At 52.0% G+C, this 22820-nt stretch overlaps 1 protein-coding gene across 1 annotated transcript; it reads left to right on the top strand.

Moving 5' to 3' along the window:
• The first annotated feature begins 21473 nt into the window (after window positions 1–21473).
• Window positions 21474–22761, top strand: LOC125509516 (chlorophyll a-b binding protein 1B-20, chloroplastic). Its single transcript, XM_048674498.1, has 3 exons — window positions 21474–21783; window positions 21869–22284; window positions 22382–22761. The coding sequence occupies exons 1-3, from the start codon at window positions 21599–21601 to the stop codon at window positions 22516–22518; spliced, it is 738 nt and encodes a 245-aa protein (XP_048530455.1). The 5' UTR covers window positions 21474–21598; the 3' UTR covers window positions 22519–22761.
• The last annotated feature ends 59 nt before the right edge of the window (window positions 22762–22820 follow it).

Below are 22820 nucleotides of genomic sequence, written 5' to 3'. Positions count from 1 at the left end.
TCAAGCTCCGGCAGACCCGCAGGTTCTTGCCGTAGAAGCGGACGTTCCCGCAGCCGCAGATTTGCCTTTAGTCCTTGTTGTCGAGCCACAAGCTCCAGCATGGGCGCAGCAGATTGTCCGTTTCCTTCAGACAGGAGAACTTCCCGAAGAGCAAGAAGAAGCGGAAAGAGTAGCCCGGCAGTCAAGTATGTACCAGTTTGTCGACAAGACACTGTACAGAAGAAGACTCAACGGTGTGAAATTGAAATGTATTCACCGGGAAGACAGACAAAAGTTGTTGGCAGAGATACATGGAGGCATATGTGGACACCACATTGGCGCAAGAGCACTTGTCGGCAAAGCATTCCGGCAAGGTTTCTTCTAGCCAACAGCCCTCCAGGATGCAACTGCACAAGTAACCAAGTGTGAAGCGTGCCAGTTCCATTCCAAGCAGATACACCAACCAGCTCAAGCTCTCCAGACGATCCCTTTATCCTGGCCATTTTCGGTCTGGGGGCTCGACATCCTCGGCCCCTTTCCCCGAGCTGTCGGGGGCTTTGAGTACTTGTACGTTGCAATCGACAAGTTCACAAAGTGGCCGGAAGTGGAACCAGTGAGGAAGGTGACAGCATAGTCAGCAGTCAAGTTCTTCAGGTCGATTGTTTGCCGCTTCGGGATCCCTAACAGGATAATCACCGACAACGGTACACAATTCACGAGCCGCACCTTCATGCAGTACGTCCAAGATCTTGGCGCCAAGGTCTGCTTTGCTTCTGTTGCTCACCCGAGAAGCAACGGTCAAGCGAAGAGGGCAAATGCTGAAGTGCTGCGCGGGCTCAAGACCAGAACTTTCGACAGGCTGCACAAGTGCGGAAGAAACTGGATCGAGGAGCTGCCGGTGGTTCTTTGGTCGATCAGGATGATGCCAAATCGAGCCACTGGCCAGACACCTTTCGCTCTAGTCTATGGAGCAGAGGCAGTTATCCCCACGGAACTCGTATACGGGTCACCTCGAGTGCTCGCTTATGATGAGCTTGAGCAAGAGCAGCTGCGACAAGATGACGCGCTGCTCCTTGAGGAAGACCGTCTTCAGGCTGCTGTGCGAGCTGCTCGCTACCAGCAAGCTTTGCGCCGCTACCATAGCCGCAAAGTTAACGCCAGGAGTCTCGAGGAAGGCGACCTTGTTCTTCGGTGAGTTCAGTCCGCCAAGAATTCCAACAAGTTGACGCCGAAGTGGGAAGGCCCTTACCGGGCGAAACGAGTCACTAGGCCTGGCGCTGTCCGCCTTGAGACCGAAGATGGCATTCCGGTGAGCAACTCCTGGAACATTGAGCATCTTCGTAAGTTTTACCCGTAAGGCGCGGTTGTCGGAACCTGCTCCGGCAACCACCTTTTGTACAAGTCTTGCCGCTGTTGCATGTAATCCTTTGTACAAAGCCGGGCGCAGACCCCGTGCATAAGTAAAACTCATGTGCTCCGCACATTTTGTCGATTTCATGCTTCTTATTTTTTGGCATATATGATCTGACACTTTGTGCAGCACCTAAACCCCGGTAAGCAATAACGAGCCGTAAAGCTCCATATCTCTATTTTCTCTCCCTTCTTTTTTCTCAAGAAAGGAAGGTTCCCTCGCCCACAAGTTTGCCGGGGAGGAAAGGAGAAGACGATGGTATGGGCCAGGCGTCGTTCAAGAAAGTTTCACCTTGCCGGGAAGCAAACAACAGAAAAGCTAAGTTGCCAAAGTTTGAGCAATAAAATTTTTTAAATTTTAAGTTATCTCCCTTGAACGACCGCACTTTGTATGGAAAACCTGTGCGCGGAGGAACCAACTCGTAGCTAGTTGCGCCCTTACTTTGTTTCGAGTCCGCTCAGCAACTTAAGTGGGCTGCAACTAGTTGCGACAAGGTTTCTTGTCGGTAGCGGCACCGCCAGCAGGCTGCTGACGTCCCGCACTCAGCGCTCGCGGCTCTGGTGCCTGCATCGGCAAGTTCCCTAAAAGCGTAGGGTAAAAAGACATACAAAGGGAGGAATCAAGTAAAGGGAATAACAGTGCAATCATTGCCCAGAATAGAGCTATATTACAAAGATAGCTTGTCGCAGCTCTAACAGATTGTTTTCATGACATGATAAACAGCGACAAGGAAAGAAGAAATGGGCGGCCTAATCTACGCGATCGCCTTCGACCCTCTTGATCCCGCTCACCTTGTCCACAATGGGTGCGACAAGGGCCTTGAGCTCCTCCAGATCAGCTTCCGGTGGCAAGGTCCTGAGGATGTTGGTGAGGCGGAGGCCCGGATTGCGGAAGGCCACCTTCATCAACACTTTCTGAAGAGCTCCCGCGCAGATCTTGCGCGACTCGTCGGCCAGCTGCTTGGGGATCCTTTCCCGGAGCCGCTGAAGGGCCGTCGCCATGCCCTTGAAGAACAAGACGAGCTTGGCGCTGGGTTGGAGGTTCTCGTCGGAGGGATACCCGAGATCCTCCATCCCCAGCTGCGCCAGCTCCTTGTCGATGTCTGTGGCGGCATTCACAAGACTCTCCGTCCAGTGCGTCACGGTCTCCCTGAAAGCATTCTGGGCGGTGGCCGCACTCTCCAGCAGCGCCTTGTCGGCCTTGATTTCCTCCTTCAAGGCCGCCTCCCGCTTCTTGGCGCTGTCCAGAGTCTTGGTTAAAGTGGTTAGCTTCAACTCAAGATCCACGTTGGAGACCTTGGCGGCGCTGAGCTCCTTGCCCTTCTCGGAGAGATCGGCCTCCAGCCGCGCCACCTTCGTCTTCAACTCCTCCTTGGCGGCCTCGGCGGCGGCAGCGGCGTCCTCTGCTTGTTTGAGGGCTCCACTGAGTTTTTCCTCGCGCGCGGCAAGCTCCTTCTCGTGGGCGTCGAGATTGACCTTCCGCTGCGCCAGCCCGCCCTCCTCCGCGGCTAGCTTCACAGCGGCAAGTCGCTGCCGCTCTTCGACTTCGGCCTTCTCGAGGAGGAAGGCCTTCTGCGCTTCAGCGAGCTGCTCCCGCTCCTCCGCCAGGGATCGGAGGGCTTCCCAGTGGAAACCCCCGAGCTCTTCCGCACACTTTTTAATGTCTGCTCCCGCCTTCGCGACAAGCGCCTCGCGGGACTCCAGCTTGGCTTGCCGCGCGCGGTAGAGCGACAACAACTTCCGCAGCAGCCGCTCTTCTTCGGGCTCGTTGCTGCTGCTGCTTGGCACGTCAACCAGCGTCAACCCCGCGGAGGCAAGCACTTCTCCGTCAAAGATCTCCCCCTCGACCGGCGCCCTGGAGCTTGACGCCCAGGGGAGGTTGATGAAGACGCCTTCGCCGGCCTTCAAGTAAACGCCCGGCTGGGGCTCCTCGGTGCTTGGCGCTGCGGCTTCGGCGGACGGGTCGGCGGTCGGTGTAGCGCCCGGCGCTCCTGCGGCCTCTGGGCCGTCAGTACGATCGCCAGATCCCTCGCCAGTCGCCGCGGCGCCAGCCTTGGCGGCCTCAGCGCCGGCGGGATCACCAGCGCCGGCTACGTCTTCGGCGGCGACCTCGGTCTCCATCTGCCCCACAGCAGACGGGTCTGACAGCCGGCAAGGGGAGAAGAGTCAAGCAAAACCCAAGAAGATCAAAAGAAGAAGGACCCAATGGAAGTTCTGCAGCAAAAGGATTACCTGTGCCAGTTTCTGCAGTCAGGTTCTCCGCCGTCGGAGGGCCGCTGGCGCTGTCCCTTGCTGGAGACTTCTCCTTACCGGGAAGCCCTCCCTTGCCGGAGAATTCTCCTTTGTCGGGGGATTCTCCCTTGGCTCCTGGTGGGGCTGCCCGGCTCCTGCACAAGTCAACAAGCAGATATCAGCAAAGACAAGTACCCATGCGCGCCTCGCAGCGGAAAGCAAATCATACACTTACGCCGGGGGCTGCTTTGGAGGAAAGTCGCCGGGTCCGGCAAGGTTGTCTCGGGCGCGCCACCTGCTGTCGCAGTAGGCTCGTCCTCGATGAAGATCACCGGGACCTTAGCTCTGTTTGCCATTCTCTGGGCCAGAGTCCTAAAGAGGAACAAGTTCAGAGAAAAGCAAGTCAGATACAAGACAAACGGCAAGGATTGAAGAACTACAAGTACAGCAAGAGAAGCTTACTCTTCTTCTTCTTCCTCGTCGGAGCTGAACGCGGAGAAGTCGAAGTCCGGCGCGCGCCCGGCGCGAGGAGGCAGAGGGGTAGCTTCCCTTGGCCGCTTGGCGGGAGCAATGGCGGTGGTCTGAGACGATCTCGCTCCGGCTGTCGGCGCGGCGTGAGCAGCGGCAGGAACTGAAGCGGTGGTCCGGCTAGACTCCGCTCCAGTTGCCGTCGCAGCATGAGGCGCTCCCGCGGCAACGGTGTTTGCCGTGATGGAGCGTGTCACACGGCGTGGCGACTGTTGACCCGCTTGCCGCTCCGCCACGTCACCGGCCTTGCGGAGACGCCTTCTTGGTGGGGATGGAGGCTCTGCTTGTGGTGGGCTGTCTGAAGACGAGGTGGAAGATGAGTTGATTTCCAGCGAGCCGCTCGTTTCCTTGGCGGGCTCGCTCGGCTCGGCGTCACGCCCGGCAAGCTCCTTCTTGACGGCGGGCTCCCCTCGCTCGGCACGGCTTGCCGCTTCTGCTGCATCTGCCTCCTCCACAGTGAACCCAAACTCGCCCGCGACCGCGGCTGCCGTCGCCTCTTCCAGCCTAGTGGCGATGAGCGCCATCTCTGCATCGGTGGTGTCGCGAGTGAGGCCATCCTTCTCGTCGGAGCGGATCGGCACTTCCACCAAGTCGTCGAAGAACTGCTGCATGACGTCGTCTGCAGGCTCCTGCCAAGTTGGCACAATTCCATGCGAGTCGCACTCCGGCATCATTGTGCGGATGCGGTCGAGCAAGGAATTGTTGCACAGCGGAACGACGCCCCCCAGCAACCTGAAAACCTCGGGATGTTGGGGGTCATACTTGAAGAGCTCCTGAAGCATCGCGTTGAGCTCCAGGACTGTGAAGTTGTAATTGAGGCCCGGCCGCAGCCTCATGATGTCTGCCGCATTCTTGAACTCCCAAGTGGGCCTCCCCCGTTCCTGCAGGGGGGCGATGCGGCGGCAGAGGAAATCTGCGCCAACAGCGCCAACAGTAAGCCCGGCAAGCCTGAGGCGTAGGATCCTGGTGACGGCAATCTTCAGCCTGTCGTCTTCCGGCACCACGTCACTCCAATCGCTGCCGCATGCTACTGGGGTTCGGCGCTGGGTGGTGAATGGCTGCGGGCTCTCCTCGTCAACCCAGCACCAATCTGCCCTCCACTCCTCCCATTTGCCGCGGAATTCTCCCTCCAGATACGTTTCCTTCTTGCCGGCCCTTGAGATCCAGGCGATTCCGCCGGATAAAGATTCTCCTCTCTCTACTCGGGGTATGAAGAAGTGGCGGAAGAGGGCTACGTTGGGAAGGACTCCGACAAAGTTTTCGCAGAGATGTGCGAAAACTGCCATGGTCAGAACGGCATTGGGGGTGAAGTCAAGGAGGTGGAATCCGTAGGTATTCATGATGTCGTAGAAGAACTCAGAGAAAGGCGGGCAGAGCCCGCAGTAGAAGAACAGAGCAAAGAAAGGGTATCCATTTGGGGCTTTCTTCCAAGCGGCGGCTGGGAGTACCTTCGTGCGCGGATGCGCTCGCGTCTCCGCCGACCAGAAAAGGTAGTAGTTCTCCCTCAGCTCCTTCGCGCCAAGCTTGGGGGGAAGACGACCCGCTCCTTCCGCAGCGCCGCGAGCCGCTGCGCCTCGGTCGACTTCACGCCCTTCCCCTTGTCGGCTTTTGGAGCCATGGCGGAAGCAGTGGAGGAGGTCGACGGCGTTGGTGGTGCTGGTGGCGATGTGGGGGCGGAGCGCTGCTCTCTCTCTGCTTTGGGAAGGCGAGGGAGCGGCGGAGATTTCTGAGCTTGGAACGGCAACGGGCAAGTGGGCGAACTGCCCCTGTTTCCCCTGCTTATAAAGAGGGAGGGGGCGGACGTTCCGCATTTCCGAATAAAGAAACCACCCACGACCTCTCCCACGACGCCGCATTCAACGCGTGCTGTTCGGGGAGGGCGCGGTGGATACGGAGTGAGATACGGCGTAACCTAGGCCGCGCGTGCTCGTGCCCTGTTTTGGGCCTGGCCCAACAGCGCTCGGCACCGTGTATGGCCCAGGCCCGGGGGCTCCTGTCGGTGTACTAGAGTAGGGGTACCTTAGTATCCCGAACTTGTGCACGGGCAGTCGCATCATCCCACGGCAAGGCTTGCCGGGTGACCGCCAAGGTCCTCCGTGGTTCCTTTGGAGCCATTCAAGAACAAAGTGTCCAAGCCAAGAAGACAAGACCCTGGCAAGAGGAGCTTGCCGGGAAGGCTAACAAAAGCATCCCAAGACCCCGGCAAGAGGAGCTTGCCGGGAAGGCCAACCAAGGCATCTCAAGGAACTTGCCGCGGCGCACCACGCGTCCCGGCAAGGCCCGGTGAGCGACAAGCTCCCAGGCGTGACAAGACAACAACCGCGGCAAGGCGCTTGCCGTGGCAAGACACCACGGTGCCCGCGCTCCAGCACATCCACCAACATGTCGCTCTGGGGCCCTTCCAGGCATACGTGGCGGGAGTCTGTGCAGCCAGCGGCGTGCGGTGGCAAGCGGCGCTGACAAGATCGCCATCGTGGCGAACGGTGGCGTCCCTGGCAGTCCCTTTTTGCACTGTTTAGGCGACACAGACAAGCATTTAAGGCCCTTGTCCCCTGCCGTCAGGGTTAGGTATGATACACTGTAGCAGGTAGCTGTACCTACCGCAGCACCTTTCCATTTTTACCCTTTGCCTCCGTTGCCACCTGTCGGTGACCCCTTGAGCATATAAAAGGAGGCTCGTGTGCAATGTAGAGTGGGGTTCGAAAGACACTCATGCTCGGTCTCGTTAGCTGCTGAAGTGTACTGTAGCACTCCGCGCTCCCGAGCAAGAAATCAATACAAACCACAAAGCAGGAGTAGGGTTTTACGCATCCGTGCGGCCCGAACCTGGGTAAATCGCTCGCGTGTATCGCCTCGATTTGCTCTTTGCACGATCTCCGCCCCCGCCAAACCGAAAGGGACCCGGTCCGCCGGTCCCATAGGTGCCCGTGGATCAGTACCCCGGCACACTCATAAGGAAGACAATCAATAAATAAATCATGCTCCGACTTCATCACATAATGGTTCACCATACGTGCATGCTACGGGAATCAAAAACTTCAACACAAGTATTTCTGAAATTCACAACTACTCAACTAGCATGACTCTAATATCACCATCTTCATATCTCAAAACAATCATCAAGTATCAAACTTCTCATAGTATTCAATGCACTTTATATGAAAGTTTTTATTATATCCCTCTTGGATGACCATCATATTAGGACTAGTTTAATAACCAAAGCAAATTACCATGCTGTTTAGGACTCTCAAAATGATATAAGTGAAGCATGAGAGTAACAACAAACTACTCTGAAAGATATAAGTGAAGATCAATGAGTAGTCGAATAATTATGCAACTACATGCAGACTCTCTAACATTTAAGAATTTCAGATCTTGGTATTTTATTCAAACAGAAAGCAAAACTAAAGAAAATAAAATGACGCTCCAAGCAAAACACATATCATGTGGTGAATAAAAATATAGCTCCAAGTAAAGTTACTGATGAACAAAGACGAAAGAGGGGATGCCTTCCGGGGCATCCCCAAGCTTAGGCTCTTGGTTGTCCTTGAATATTACCTTGGGGTGCCTTGGGCATCCCCAAGCTTAGGCTCTTGCCACCCCTTGTTCCATAATCCATCAAATTTTTACCCAAAACTTGAAAACTTCACAACACAAAACTTAAAGTAGAAAACTTGTGTCCGTTAGCAGAAGAAAAGAAAACACCACTTCAAGGTACTGTAATGAACTCATTCTTTATTTATATTGGTTTAATATCTACTGTATTCCAACTCATCTATGGTTCATACCCTCCGATACTACTCATAGATTCATTAAAATAAGCAAACAACACATGAAAAACAGAATCTGTCAAAAACAGAACAGTCTAGTAATCTGTAACTAACGCAAACTTCTGGAACCCCAAAAATTCTAAAATAAATTGCTGGACCTGAGGAATTTATCTATTAATCATATGCAAAAAAATTTAACTACATAGCACTCTCCAATAAGAAATGGCAGCAATTCTCGTGAGCGCTAAAGTTTCTGTTTTTTACAGCAAGCTCAACAAGACTTTCCCCAAGTCTTCCCAATGGTTCTACTTGACACAAACACTAACTAAAACATAAAAAAAACTCAATCATAACATAGGCTAGATAAATTATTTATTACTAAACAGGAGCAAAAAGCAAGGAACACAAATAAAGTTGGGTTGCCTCCCAACAAGCGCTATCGTTTAACGCCCCTAGCTAGGCATGATGATTTCAATGATGCTCACAGAAAAGATAAGAATTGTAACATAAAGAGAGCATCATGAAGAATATGACTAGCAAATTTAAGTCTAACCCACTTCCTATGCATAGGGATTTTGTGAGAAAACAACTTGCGGGAACAAGAATCAACTTTCATAGGAAGGTAAAACAAGCATAACTTTAAAACTTTAAGCACATAGAGAGGAAACTTGATATTATTGCAATTCCTACAAGCATAAGTTCCTCCCTCATAATAATTTTCAGTAGCATCATGAATGAATTCAACAATATAACCAGAACCTAAAGCATTCTTTTCATGATCTACAAGCCTAGAATTTTTATTACTCTCCACATAAGCAAATTTCTTCTCATGAATAGTAGTGAGAGCAAACTCAATAAAGTAACTATCATGGGATTGAAAATTGAAATCAAGATGACAAGTTTCATTGTTATCATTATTCTTTAAAGCATATGTGTCATCACAATAATCATCATAGATAGGAGGCATGCTTTCATCATAGTAAATTTGCTCATCAAAGCTCGGGGGACAAAAAAATATCATCTTCATCAAACATAGCTTCCCCAAGCTTGTGGCTTTGCATATCATTAGCATCATGGATATTCAAGGAATTCATACTAACAACATTGCAATCATGCTCATCATTCAAATATTTAGTGCCAAACATTTTAATGCATTCTTCTTCTAACACTTTGACACAATTTTCCTTTCCATCATACTCACGAAAGATATTAAAAAGATGAAGCGTATGAGGCAAACTTAATTTCATTTTTTATAGTTTTCTTTTATAGACTAAACTAGTCATAAAACAAGAAACAAAAAGATTCGATTGCAAGATCTAAAGATATACCTTCAAGCGCTAACCTCCCCGGCAACGGCGCCAGAAAAGAGCTTGATGTCTACTACACAACCTTCTTCTTGTAGACGTTGTTGGGCCTCCAAGTGCAGAGGTTTGTAGGACAGTAGCAAATTTTCCTCAAGTGGATGACCTAAGGTTTATCAATCCGTAGGAGGCGTAGGATGAATATGGTCTCTCTCAAGCAACCCTGCAACCAAATAACAAAGAGTCTCTTGTGTCCCCAACACACCCAATACAATGGTAAATTGTATAGGTGCACTAGTTCGGCGAAGAGGTGGTGATACAAGTGGTATATGAATGGTAGATAATAGTTTTTGTAATCTGAAAATATAAAAACAGCAAGGTAACGGATGATAAAAGTGAGCGTAAATGGTATTGCAATGTGTTGAAACAAGGCATAGGGTTCATACTTTCACTAGTGCAAGTCCTCTCAACAATAATAACATAATTGGATCATATAACTATCCCTCAACATGCAACAAAGAGTCACTCCAAAGTCACTATAGCGGAGAACAAATGAAGAGATTATGGTAGGATACGAAACCACCTCAAAGTTATTCTTTCCAATCAATCCGTTGGGCTATTCCTATAAGTGTCACAAACAGCCCTAGAGTTCGTACTAGAATAACACCTTAAGACACAAATCAACCAAAACCCTAATGTCACCTAGATACTCCAATGTCACCTCAAGTATCCGTGGGTATGATTATACGATATGCATCACACAATCTCAGATTCATCTATTCAACCAACACATAGAACCTCAAAGAGTTCCCCAAAGTTTCTACCGGAGAATCACGACGAAAACGTGTGCCAACCCCTATGCATAGGTTCATGGTCAGAATCCGCAAGTTGATCACCAAAACATACACCAAGTGAATCACGTGATATCCCATTGTCACCACAGATATGCACGGCAAGACATACATCAAGTGTTCTCAAATCTATAAAGACTCAATCTGATAAGATAACTTCAAAGGGAAAACTCAATCCATTACAAGAGAGTAGAGGGGGAGAAACATCATAAGATCCAACTATAATAGCAAAGCTCGCGATACATCAAGATCGTACCACCTCAAGAACACGAGAGAGAGAGAGAGAGAGATCAAACACATAGCTACTGGTACATACCCTCAGCCCCGAGGGAGAACTACTCCCTCCTCGTCATGGAGAGCACCGGGATGATGAAGATGGCCACCAGAGAAGGATTCCCCCTCCGGTAGGGTGCCGGAACGGGTCTAGATTGGTTTTCGGTGGCTACGGAAGCTTATGGCAGCGGTACTCCCGATCTATTGTGTTCCACGGAGTCTTTAGGGTATATGGGTATATATATGGGAGGAAGAAATACGTCAGGGGAGCCACGAGGGGCCCACGGGGGTGGAGGGCGCGCCCCCTGCCTCGTGGCTCCCTCGTTTCTTTCTTGACGTGCACTCCAAGTCTATTGAGTAGCTTTCCTTCCAAAAATAACTTCTCCAGAAGGTTTCATTCCGTTTCGACTCCGTTTGATATTCCTTATCTTCGAAACACTGAAACAAGGGGAAAAAAGGAACTGGCACTGGGCTCTGGGTCAATAGATTAGTCCCAAAAATAATATAAAAGTGCATAGTAAAGCCCATTAAACATCTAAGATGGATAATATAATAGCATGGAACAATAAAAAATTATAGATACGTTGGAGACGTATCAGCGGTGCAGGGTATCTCCCCCATGGGTGCGGGACTGGGACGTGCCCGGCTGGCTGACGACATGGGATGGTAACACATGGGGCTATGACAGTTGTGGTGTTGCACCAATGATGTGTGGTGGGCAGTTGATTCCCGTCATGTGCGGTGGTGTCAGATCCAGGTGCGATCTGGCACCCGTGGCTGGTTGTCCCCTTCGTGTGGGTTGGCATTAGTGTCGGCTGGCCCTGACCATGGTGGTGCTATGGCATGGTTGTTTTGTCCTCATGGTTTCCATCTCAAGGGTTCACTTCCCGAGGGCTTGATGCCCTGACGACAGTGGTGTGTCTCTTCTGGAAGTCGGGCGACGGTCCTATATGGTGAGATTCTGCACCTGGCTCTACGGTGAGCTGCATGGTAGCGTGGTGGCCCCTCCTGTTGGCTACTTCTCCATCCGGTGAAGAGTGTACATCTAGAGATTTTAGGAAAAATTATGAAGTTAAGTAAAAAATGCATTGGAAAAGTGCAAGCTACCATCTCTCTGCTCTTTAATTAACCAACTCCCAATGAGCTAAGTGCATGTAGAAATTAAGAAGACCATGTGTAGATTGTTATTGGTCTAGATTACCGTGTGATGAGAGAGAAGTATTTTTTTCTATTTTAAAGTGCATTGGGAAGATGGAAGTACACTCTTTTGTGGACAAATTTTGAAGCCAAACGTACACTCTTTACCGAACGGAGGGAGTATCTGGGTATGAAGGGGAGCAGCGGTGGGTGGTCCCGGCATCGTCCTGACTCGTCTGGTGGTGGCTCCTTGGTCTGGATTTGAAGGTCTCGTGCTGGGCCATTTGGTACCTCAGGTGGCTATGGCGAGGATGTGAGTGAAAGCTTCGCACTTCGGTGCCGACAAGGCGACCACGATGATGTCTGCGGGTGCATGCCACTTACCTCTTGGGGGCGTCATTATGTGTCTCTGTCCCGTTCTTGGTGAGAACCATAGCCCATCGTTTCGGGGTCGGTGGCTGAGGGAGTCCTGGATTAGGGGGTGTTCGGGTAGCCGGACTATACCTTCAGCTGGACTCCAGGACTATGAAGATACAAGATTGAAGACTTCGTCCCGTGTCCGGATGGGACTTTCCTTGGCGTGGAAGGCAAGCTTGGCGATGCGGATATTCAAGATCTCCTACCATTGTAACCGACTTTGTGTAACCCTAACCCTCTCCGGTGTCTATATAAACCGGAGGGTTTTAGTCCGTAGGACAACTTCATCATACAACAACCATACCATAGGCTAGCTTTTAGGGTTTAGCCTCCTCGATCTCGTGGTAGATCTACTCTTGTACTACCCATATCATCAATATTAATCAAGCAGGACGTAGGGTTTTACCTCCATCAAGAGGGCCCGAACCTGGGTAAAACATCGTGTTCCTTGCCTCCTGTTACCATCCGGCCTAGACGCACAGTTCAGGACCCCCTACCCAAGATCCACCGGTTTTGACACCGACATTGGTGCTTTCATTGAGAGTTCCTCTGTGTCGTCGCCTTTAGGCCCGATGGCTCCTTCGATCATCAACAACGATGCAGTCCAGGGTGAGACTTTTCTCCCCAGACAGATCTTCGTCTTCGGCGGCTTCGCACTGCGGGCCAAGTCGCTTGGCCACCTGAGCAGATCGAAAGCTACGCCCCTGGCCATCAGGTCAGGTTTGGAAGCCTAAACTACACGGCTGGCATCCGCGGGGACTTGATCTTCGACGGATTCGAGCCACAGCCAAGCGCACCGCACTGTCTCGATGGGCATGATATAGCTCTGCCGCCGAACAGCGCTTTGGAGGCTGCACACGCATCGGTTTCGACCATTGATTCGGAGCCTACTGCGCCGATCGAGGATCAGCGGTTGGACGCTGCCTCAGGGGCTGCGATCTCAGAGGCGATCGAGCCGAACTCCAGCCCCGCACTCCGCATGGCCCGTGACTCCGAGGAGCCGGATTCCTTTCCGAACTCCGAGCCCCGCGCGCCCCTGCCAATCGAATCCAATTGGGCGCCGATAATGGAGTTCACCGCCGCAGACATCTTTCAGCACTCGCCCTTTGGTGACATCCTGAATTCGCTAAAGTCTCTCTCTTTATCAGGAGAGCCCTGGCCAGACTACGGTCGGCAAGGATGGGATTTGGATGATGAAGAAATTCAAAACCCACCCACCACCCACTTCGTAGCCACTATCAACGATTTAACCGACATGCTCGACTTCGACTCCGAAGACATCAACGGTATGGACGACGATGCAGGAGACAACCAAGAACCAACGCCTATAGGGCATTGGACAGCCACCTCATCTCACGATGTGTACATGGTGGATACCCCTAAAGGAAGCAACAATGAGGAAAACGGGGATGGAAAGAGGGATCAATCTCTCGAAAAACAATCAAAGCGTCAGCGTAAACGCCGACCCAAGCCCCGCCTCTATAAAAACCCAGCCATAGAGCAGGATGAGCCGGTAGATGACGAGCATGCCTTAGAGCAACCGTCCCAACAGGACAACCCGGATAGAGAAACCGAACATCCCTCCCCCGGCGAAAATGGCATTCTGGACGACACTACGCCGGACAAGCCCACGAAGCAGAAGAACCTCCACAAACGGCTCGTTGCAACCGCACGCAGCCTGAAAAAGCAGAAGCGGAAGCTAAAAACTGCGGAAGATGCACTCAGGATCAGATGGAGTAAAGTAATCAATACCGCAGACAAATACGGCGACAGTCGCCGCACTAAAAGCTATCCGAAGAGAAAGCTACTGCCTGAATTCGACGAGGAGGCCTTAGAGCCCTCACATTCCAAAAGTGAGAAAGCCACACGGTCGGATAGACGACCCCATGGCCAGCATAAAGCGGCAAGCAGCGCCGCACTTAAGCTGGCATGCGACCCACTTAAGGATTCGCATCATGGCCCGGCTAGGTCCATTTACGGGCCAAGAAAGCAAGCTCTCGTGAGCAATGCAATAAAGCCATTATCAGAATCCGGTACACCCAAATACAGGGGTGCCGCACACCCCCTATCTTTCACCAATGAGGTCTTGGATTATGAATTTCCAGCGGGATTCAAACCTGTAAACATAGAGGCATATGATGGAACAACAGACCCTGGAGTATGGATCGAGGATTATATCCTCCACATACATATGGCTAGAGGAGATGACCTCCACGCCATAAAATACTTGCCCCTCAAGCTTAAAGGGCCAACCCGACATTGGCTCAAAAGCCTTCCTGAAAACACAATTGGAAGTTGGGAAGAGCTCGAGGACGCTTTCCGAGCAAATTTTCAAGGGACTTATGTCCGCCCTCCGGATGCAGACGATCTTACTCACATAACTCAACAGCTGGAGAGTCAGCTCGGCAATTCTGGAATAGATTTCTTACTAAAAAGAATCAGATAGTCGACTGTCCGGACGCTGAAGCCTTAGCGGCTTTCAGGCATAATGTTCGAGACGAATGGCTCGCCAGACACCTCGGCCAAGAAAAGCCAAGAACAATGGCCGCACTAACAAGCCTCATGACCCGCTTTTGCGCAGGAGAGGACAGCTGGTTGGCAAGATGCAGCACCAGTGACCCAAGTACATCCGAAACTAGGGATGGAAACGGAAAACCGCGACGCAATAAGGACCGTCGCCAGACTAAGGAAAAAAGTTCGAAGAGCACGGCAGTCAACGCCGGATTCAAAAGCTCATGACAGAATCAGAAAAAGCCACCCCTCCAAGATAACAGGGACGACCTATCCAACCTAAACAAAATTTTGTATAGGATATGTCAAATACACAGCACTCCCGGAAAGCCTGCTAACCATACCCACAGAGATTGTTGGGTTTTCAAACAATCCGGCAGACTCAACGCCGAACACAAGGGGCTCGACACACCAAGCGAAGATGAGCACGAACCCCAAAAGCAGAGTACCAGGAAACAAAAGAATTTACCACAAGAAGTAAAAACAGTAAACTTACTCCACATAACAAAACGTGCGGCGCCCATAAAGGTACGCGCCCCACGGCCTATCCCAAAGGAATCCCGCCACTGGTTGTCAAAACCAATCATCTTCGATCATCTGGATTATTCTAGAAGTGTCAGGAACCCAGGCTGGACTGCCCTGGTACTCGATCCAATAATTGGCGGACTCCAGTTTTCAAATGTCCTTATGGACGGTGGCAGCGGACTCAACCTGATATATCAGGACTCAATCCGCCACATGGGGATCGACCCAAAAAGAATTCGGCACAGCAAAACCTCCTTTCAAGGAGTAACGCCAGGTCCGGACACCCATTGAATGGGTTTTCTCCGGCTCGAGGTTATTTCCGGCTCTGCCGATAACTTCCGTCGCGAAAAGCTGACTTTCCACATCGTCTCATTCTCAAGTCGCTATCAAGCACTACTGGGACGCGAAGCTTTCGCCCGCTTTAACGCAATACCGCATTATGCATCTCTTACGCTTAAGATGCCCGGTCCACGCGGCATCATTTCCTTAAAGGGGAAGCAGTGAGAACACCTCCCCCAAGCGGAGGATTGTGCGGCCGCTTTAACAGCCCCACAATACAATGGCTTCACCAGCCAGAACATCGGAACAGGTCATTAAGACCACGGACACGGATAGACGAGTCCGGCACAAAAGTATCGTTGATAAAGGCTTAGTGGCCATATACCCCTGCACTAGGGGCTTCACACGTATAAAATAAGAGACAATAAAGCTCAATTTTTCATATTTTACTTTACACTTTGTTTATTTCATATAACTTTTGTTCGGCACGCCCCTTTTTCAACTTAGTTGCTCTCTTTTTACAGATGAACGTCGTGCTGCGCCCGTCCAGGATACGGCACAACGGAGACACAGGCGCAGACGTGCAGTAGGGACCCGTTCCAAGGATTCTTTTCAGATTAAGACCCTGCGTAAACCTTTTTTACTGTCTCTTGTTGATACACATCCCTTGGTTCTATGACCAAGGAGGAGGCTGGCGTCTTGGCATGTCGCCACGTCAGAATTCTTGTGCGTACCTGGACACTAGGGGCTTATACCTCAGAGCGTTACCTCGCCCGCTCTCATAAAGACCGAATACCTTAGGGAGTGTTCGGCGTCGCGAGTTTGGCCTTATATGCATCAGCTCCGAGTCATGATTTTGGTCAAATGTTGGGTTGCCCGGCTCCTGTGTTCGGCCGCCTTACGTTCCGCTCTATCGGCTAAGGCGACACCAGGAGAACTACTGCGATTGTGCCCTGGTTCGGCCAGGCGAGCACCTCAGTAGAGAAAGCCGAAAATCGACTGTCATGATATGGCGTGAGACTGGTCAACCACTCGATGACTCTCCGGAATCTGTAGGATTCCTCCGCATTAACGATGGGCCGTTTCCCGGCCAGACACATACGCGCCCCGAATTCGGGCGAGCGCAGCCGCCACCAGGGGCTACCTAAATAGTCCCATTGTCAAGCTCCTATGGCTAAGTGAAAGTGTTAAAGCATTATAGTTCAGTTGCCTAGCTCGCTGCGCTATCACCTCCTTTGTAGGACCAAGACGTTGGATTAAGTGTGAAAATGCACCTTCTGTGAGCACCCCCGCACTATGTGCGTGGGGGCTGAAGCCAACGACTGCAATCTTTCAGATTTTGTACATATATCTTAAGACGGCCGCACAGGAGGTGTTCCAAATACTTGAAGGCACAAGTATAAAAGGCTACTACAATTCATCAAAATATTGCTTTATAATTACATATGCTATCAGAACATAGCATCCTTCGAGCACCGCGTCTCTATTACACGAGCGCCTTCAAGGACTTCCTGAAAATAGTGCTCGGAGGGTACTCGGCTTTTGTCCGAATCTCGGGATGCAACAATGGTGGTCTCCATCTCTGCCCAGTATGTCTTGACACGGGCAAGAGCCATCCGTGCGCCCTCTATGCATGCTGACCTCTTCATCGCATTGATACGTGGCACCGCGTCAAGGAATTGTTGCACCAAGCTGAAATAACTCTTCGGCTCCGATCTCCCCGACCACAGATGACTCATGAAGTACTTCATGGCGAGTACGGACAATCTATTCAGTTCGGCCCATTGAGCCAGACGATCATCCACTTCCAGTGGACGCTCTGGATTCTGGAACTGCGACCAGAAAAGCCTTTCCACTTCGCGATCTTCTTGATCTCGAAAGTATTCGGTCGCATCAGCAGCACTCGCTGCCAAATCCAGATAGGTGTCCTCCGCACTCCACATCCGGTCCAACGGAGCAAACTTCGGATCGCAAAACTTCCTCCGCAGCATAAAGGGCTTTCCAGCCGCAATCTGTCCGGCCTGACGCAGCTCCTCCTTCGCAGCTCTCATCGCAGAGCGAGCATCCTTGGCATCGGCAATGGCCTTCTCTAAGTCCGTCTGCCTCGCCCGGTCTTCTTTCTCAAGAAACTTGCAACGGTCAGCAGCACCTTTTACCTTCACGGCCATCACGGTCATCTCCTTCTTGCTTCGGCAGTGAGCAGCCTGTTCGGCTCTCAGCTCTTCAAGGGCCTTCTCGGCAGCCGCATCACTTTTCCTGGCTTGTTCCTTAGCTCGGGCAAGTTCCGCCCGAAGACTCTCCACGGCGGCCGCACCATCTGCGTCAAGCACACACATTGTAAGATACTGGCATAAAGCTCCTCTTACCAGATGCCGCCAGAGGAATTGCATACCTTGAGCCTCATCAAGCCGCTCGTTGACGAGCGCGATGTCGGCATCTGCCACGTCAAGTTGCCGCTTTAGTTCGGCAAAATCATCAGTTCAGCTCGATTCCGGACACTTCACCACCTGTATACAAAGGCGACATTTTAGACCTAGGATTATGATCCTCTGCGCGCCGTCAATTTTGACAACGCACAGAGTCTCAGGGGCTACTATCTACACAGGGCGCATCTTGTTTATGTGCAACTGACAAAGAAGTACATTATCAAACGTACCTCAAAACCCGTCAGCAAACTTCTGACGGCCTCATGCAATCCGCTTTCTGCGGACGAAATCCTTCCAATCACCGTACCCATCAATGCACGGTGCTCCTCTGAGATAGAAGCTCGCCCCAGCAGAATCATCAGTTCCTCCGACCGCGCATCGGACGGTGCCGGACTCGTCCTATGACCTCCATCGAAGGCCGGACGCGGAGAACCTCGGGGGGACATATGGTTACCTTCCACCCCTGCCGGATTCGGAGAAACCCTCCGCGACGACACCTCAGGGTCGCCCGCCTCGCCAGGCGGTGCGGCAGGAGGAGGCGTTCCACTCTCCATCATCTCCGGAAGAAGATCCCCCAAAGACGAGCTCTGCTGAGAAGGGCTGAGGTCCGAGCTACAAAGTAAAATTTCGGTTAATCTTCTCAGATAAAAAGCAAGGATTTCTCTCATCCCTCTAAAGGAAAATCTTTCTCTACTTACGACTCGCTGGAGGGCTGATCCCTTTGAGGGCGTAGTTCGGCCGAGGATCTCCCCGGCGTCGGACCCTCTGACGAGGACTTTTCCCCCCTCTTTGAGGCCATGGTCTCCGGGTCGTCAGAGGCGGCCCTCTTCTTCCCCTTAGGAGAGGAATTGTCGGTTCTTCCCTTCGGAGCAGCCTCCTTCGAGGAGGCCATAGTTTCCTTGTCCTCCCCCTCACTTCCCTCCAAAGGCACGATCTTCAACATCCTGACTAGCACGGGATCCGGCCTGGTCTCAGGAAGGGGAGCCGGACACCTGATCAGCTTTGCCTTCGCTATCCACTCCTGTTTAAAAGGACAAATCTTTTAGGGGCGAATTTATGACAATTTTACAGGTAGCGAGTCCGGGCGCAAGGTTACTTACTTGAGTATCCGGGCGATTGCAGCTTAAACCTGCGTCCTCGGTCAAATCCGGACACATTGCTTGTGATCCGAAGAACATTTTATACATCTCCACGGGCGTTGCGCCCATAAAATGTTGGAGAGCTCGTGGTCCCTCCGGATTAAACTCCCATAGACGAAGGGAGCGACGTTTGCCGGGCAGTGTTCGGCGAATCAGCATGACCTGTGTCACCTTGACCAGGTTGAGGTCTCTTTCTAAGAGATCCCTAATGCGGCCCTACAACAAGGGCACGTCTTTGGATAACCCCCAATCTAATCCTTTGTTGACCCATGACGCTAGCCGTGGTGGGGGACCCGAGCGAAAGGCAGGAGGCGCCACCCACTTGGTGCTCCTGGGAGCGGTGATATAGAACCACTCTCGTTGCCACAAGCCGAGCTCCTCTTGAAAGGAGCCCTCGGGCCATAGAGCATCAGCATTCTTACTTATGACAGCGCCTCCACACTCTGCGTGCCGTCCCTCGATCATCTTTGGCTCCACTCCAAAAGTCTTGAGCCATAATCCGAAGTGAGGAGTAACACGGAGGAACGCTTCGCATACAACGATGAATGAGGAAATGTGGAGGATGGACTCCGGGGCTAAGTCATGAAATTCCAGCCCATAATAGAGCATTAGCCCCCTCACGAAGGGATCCATCGGGAAGCCTAACCCCCGAAGGAACTGAGACATGAACACTACGCTCTCACCGGGCTGGGGACTGGGAATAGCCTGCCTTTGAGCAGGCAACCTATGCAAAATTTCGACGGTCAAGAACTTAGCATCTCTCAACTTTAGCACGTCCTCCTCCGTGACGGAGGAGGGCATCCATCGGCCTTGAAGGTCGGAACCAGACATTGTCGAAGGTCCAAAGCGCCTGGAATCTAGAGTCTAGGGTGTTGGAACTCGAGGCGACGGGCGAACTTGTTTTGAGATTGGAGAAAAGGAGTAAGGCCATGGTCTCTTTATAAGAGGTTGAATACCAGGAGCCCTCCCCGTAACCGTTTGGGACTCGCCTTTAATCGAGAAGACATGCTAACGGGCACAATTGGGTTACCCACGTCCGTATTGATGAGAATCCCGTAAATAAAGGGGACACGATCTCTGCTTTGACAAGACGTGCCAAGGAAACCGCCTCGCAAAACACGCTGAGGTGGAAAAGTGAAAACGATTCGAATAAAGGCTTGGCCGTAGTGTGATGTCACGCTGCGGAATACGTCAGCGGATTAGATTTGTGTTAATATTATTCTCTCTGTGGCAATACGTGGAAACTTATTTTGCAGAGCCGGACACTACTCTTGGTGTTTATAAACTTTTATGAAGAATTTGGAGGAGGAACCCGCCTTGCAATGCCGAAGACAATCTATGCGCCGGACTCGTCGTCATTGAAGCCTGGTTCAGGGGCTACTGAGGGAGTCCTGGATTAGGGGGTGTTCGGGTAGCCGGACTATACCTTCAGCCGGACTCCAGGACTATGAAGATACAAGATTGAAGATTTCGTCTCGTGTCCGGATGGGACTTTCCTTGGCGTGGAAGGCAAGCTTGGCGATGCGGATATTCAAGATCTCCTACCATTGTAACCGACTTTGTGTAACCCTAATCCTCTCCGGTGTCTATATAAACCGGAGGGTTTTAGTCCGTAGGACAACTTCATCATACAACAACCATACCATAGGCTAGCTTTTAGGGTTTAGCCTCCTCGATCTCGTGGTAGATCTACTCTTGTATTACCCATATCATTAATATTAATCAAGCAGGACGTAGGGTTTTACCTCCATCAAGAGGGCCCGAACCTGGTAAAACATCGTGTTCCTTACCTCCTGTTATCATCCGGTCTAGACGCACAGTTCGGGACCCCCTACCCGAGATCCGCCGGTTTTGACACCGACAGTGACGGTGGCGCTCTCCGTCGTTACCCTCTAGGGTGCCTCGTCGGGGAACTCAGGTATCATCTGGTTATAGCGTGCTGGTGCCTTCATGCTTGCTTTGCTCGTGGTGTGAAGCTTCTTCGGCTTTGGGTGGAGTGGATTCATTGGTCTCCTATCATTTACACGTATCCTCGCAGTCACAATCCTCGGTCCTCACTATCCGTTGGCAGGATCGAAACTCCACGGCCCGGAGCGAGAGGACATGTGCGCTTGCTCTATCCAACGACATCTTGGTGTGATCGGTGCGTCGGTGTCCCGTGGTTTCCCTAGGCAGTGCGGTTCAGTTTTGCTTCGGTAGTCTAGGTCGCCTCATATTAGTGTGGCGATTCCTTTTTTCTTTTTTCTTTTTTTTTTGAGAACGCGATTCCTATTTTCTTGTTCGGCTGCGGGTTGGTCCCATCCTCGCCGCGACTGGTTTGTATGAAGTTTCACCTTGTATCGATTCGACCATTTGTGTTTTTTCTAGGGAGAAAGCCTGTTTTGTGTGGAAGAGCTTGAAAGTTCAAGCAAACAGACCAACCCACCATGGCACCATGTACAGGTGTACACCATGACGGATCGACCGATCGACGTGGCAGCCAGGTAAACCGAACGTGCGTTTCCCCGACCAATAGCGATGCTCCTTTTGATTCCGCATTATCCATGATCCAGATAACGCACATACGCCTCCCGGTCTCCCACTGGTCCATCTATCCAGTCTCCAGGCGCAAACGAATCGCAGCCGTCAGACGACGCAGCGGCGCCAACACGCGCCGTCCATCTGGACCTCCGGGCCCCAGCTCACCACACCCACAAATCACCGAAGCGCAGCTCAATACAAAGGGCCAAGCGCAGGTGCGGAGAGGCAGAACAGAACCACCACACACCGACGCACTCTCACTCTCCTGCCGCGGTGCGCCGTACCTGCTCTCTAGACAAGATGTCGTCGGTCAGTGCCCGCGCTCCCGTGGCCGCTCTCCGGCCGGCGGCGTCAGCGTCGAGCCCCCGGTTCCTGGGCGACTCCGGCCGCGTCGGCCTCGCCAAGTCCACGCGCCGCGACGTCGCCGTCCAGGCCAAGGGGTCGTGGCTCCCCGGCCTCCCCTCCCCTGCCTACCTCGACGGCAGGTGCATGGGAACATAACAATAACACATGATGCAACGCACATGCTGTATCTGTATGCTAATACTCTTTGTTGGATGGATGGATCAGCTTGGCGGGTGACAATGGGTTCGACCCGCTGGCGCTGGCGGAGGACCCGGAGGACCTGCGGTGGTTCGTGCAGGCGGAGCTGGTGAACGGGCGGTGGGCGATGCTGGGGGTGGCGGGGATGCTGATCCCGGAGGTGCTGACCAAGGCGGGGCTGCTGAACGCGCCCGAGTGGTACGACGCCGGCAAGGAGACCTACTTCGCCTCCTCCTCCACGCTCTTCGTCATCGAGTTCATCCTCTTCCACTACGTGGAGATCCGGCGGTGGCAGGACATCAAGAACCCGGGCTCCGTCAACCAGGACCCCATCTTCAAGAGCTACAGCCTCCCGCCCCACGAGTGCGGCTATCCCGGCAGCGTCTTCAACCCCCTCAACTTCGCCCCCACCCTCGAGAACAAGGAGAAGGAGCTCGCCAACGGTACCTCCCCAGTCCATCGTTCTCTGCTTGCTTCACCATCGTTAATTTCTAATCGGACGGCTCTTGTTAATCTTTGGATGTTTTTCGATTCGTTCAGGGAGACTGGCGATGCTGGCGTTCCTGGGGTTCCTGGTGCAGCACAACGTGACCGGCAAGGGCCCGTTCGAGAACCTGCAGCAGCACCTGGCCGACCCATGGCACAACACCATCATCCAGACCATCTCCGGCCAATAAATCCGTCGATTTCACCGACCGGGGAGGCTTCAGGTGGTCTGAATTGTTATTTTGGGGTGCTGAGGATGTACAAAGTGTGGAGGAGTAGGTGGACAGTGCAAAAATGTGTTGTAATCTTAAAAGCTCCGGTGGTGAAACTTTCTTCTTGTGGATTCGCCCATGGCTTCCGATGGAGGCTGGACTTGTAATATCACCCATGCGTGTTATTCTAAACATGGCAAAACATACTACTAGTTTGAAGCATTCGTCTCGAATTCGCTGTGATGATAGCAATAGTAAATCAAAGCTGAACTTCATACAAA

This window comes from Triticum urartu, chromosome 5, assembly GCF_003073215.2.
Source record: "Triticum urartu cultivar G1812 chromosome 5, Tu2.1, whole genome shotgun sequence".
Classification (NCBI taxonomy): domain Eukaryota; kingdom Viridiplantae; phylum Streptophyta; class Magnoliopsida; order Poales; family Poaceae; genus Triticum; species Triticum urartu.
The sequence above is the reverse complement of the archived record's forward strand: the minus strand, read 5'-3'. Positions and strand labels throughout refer to the sequence as shown.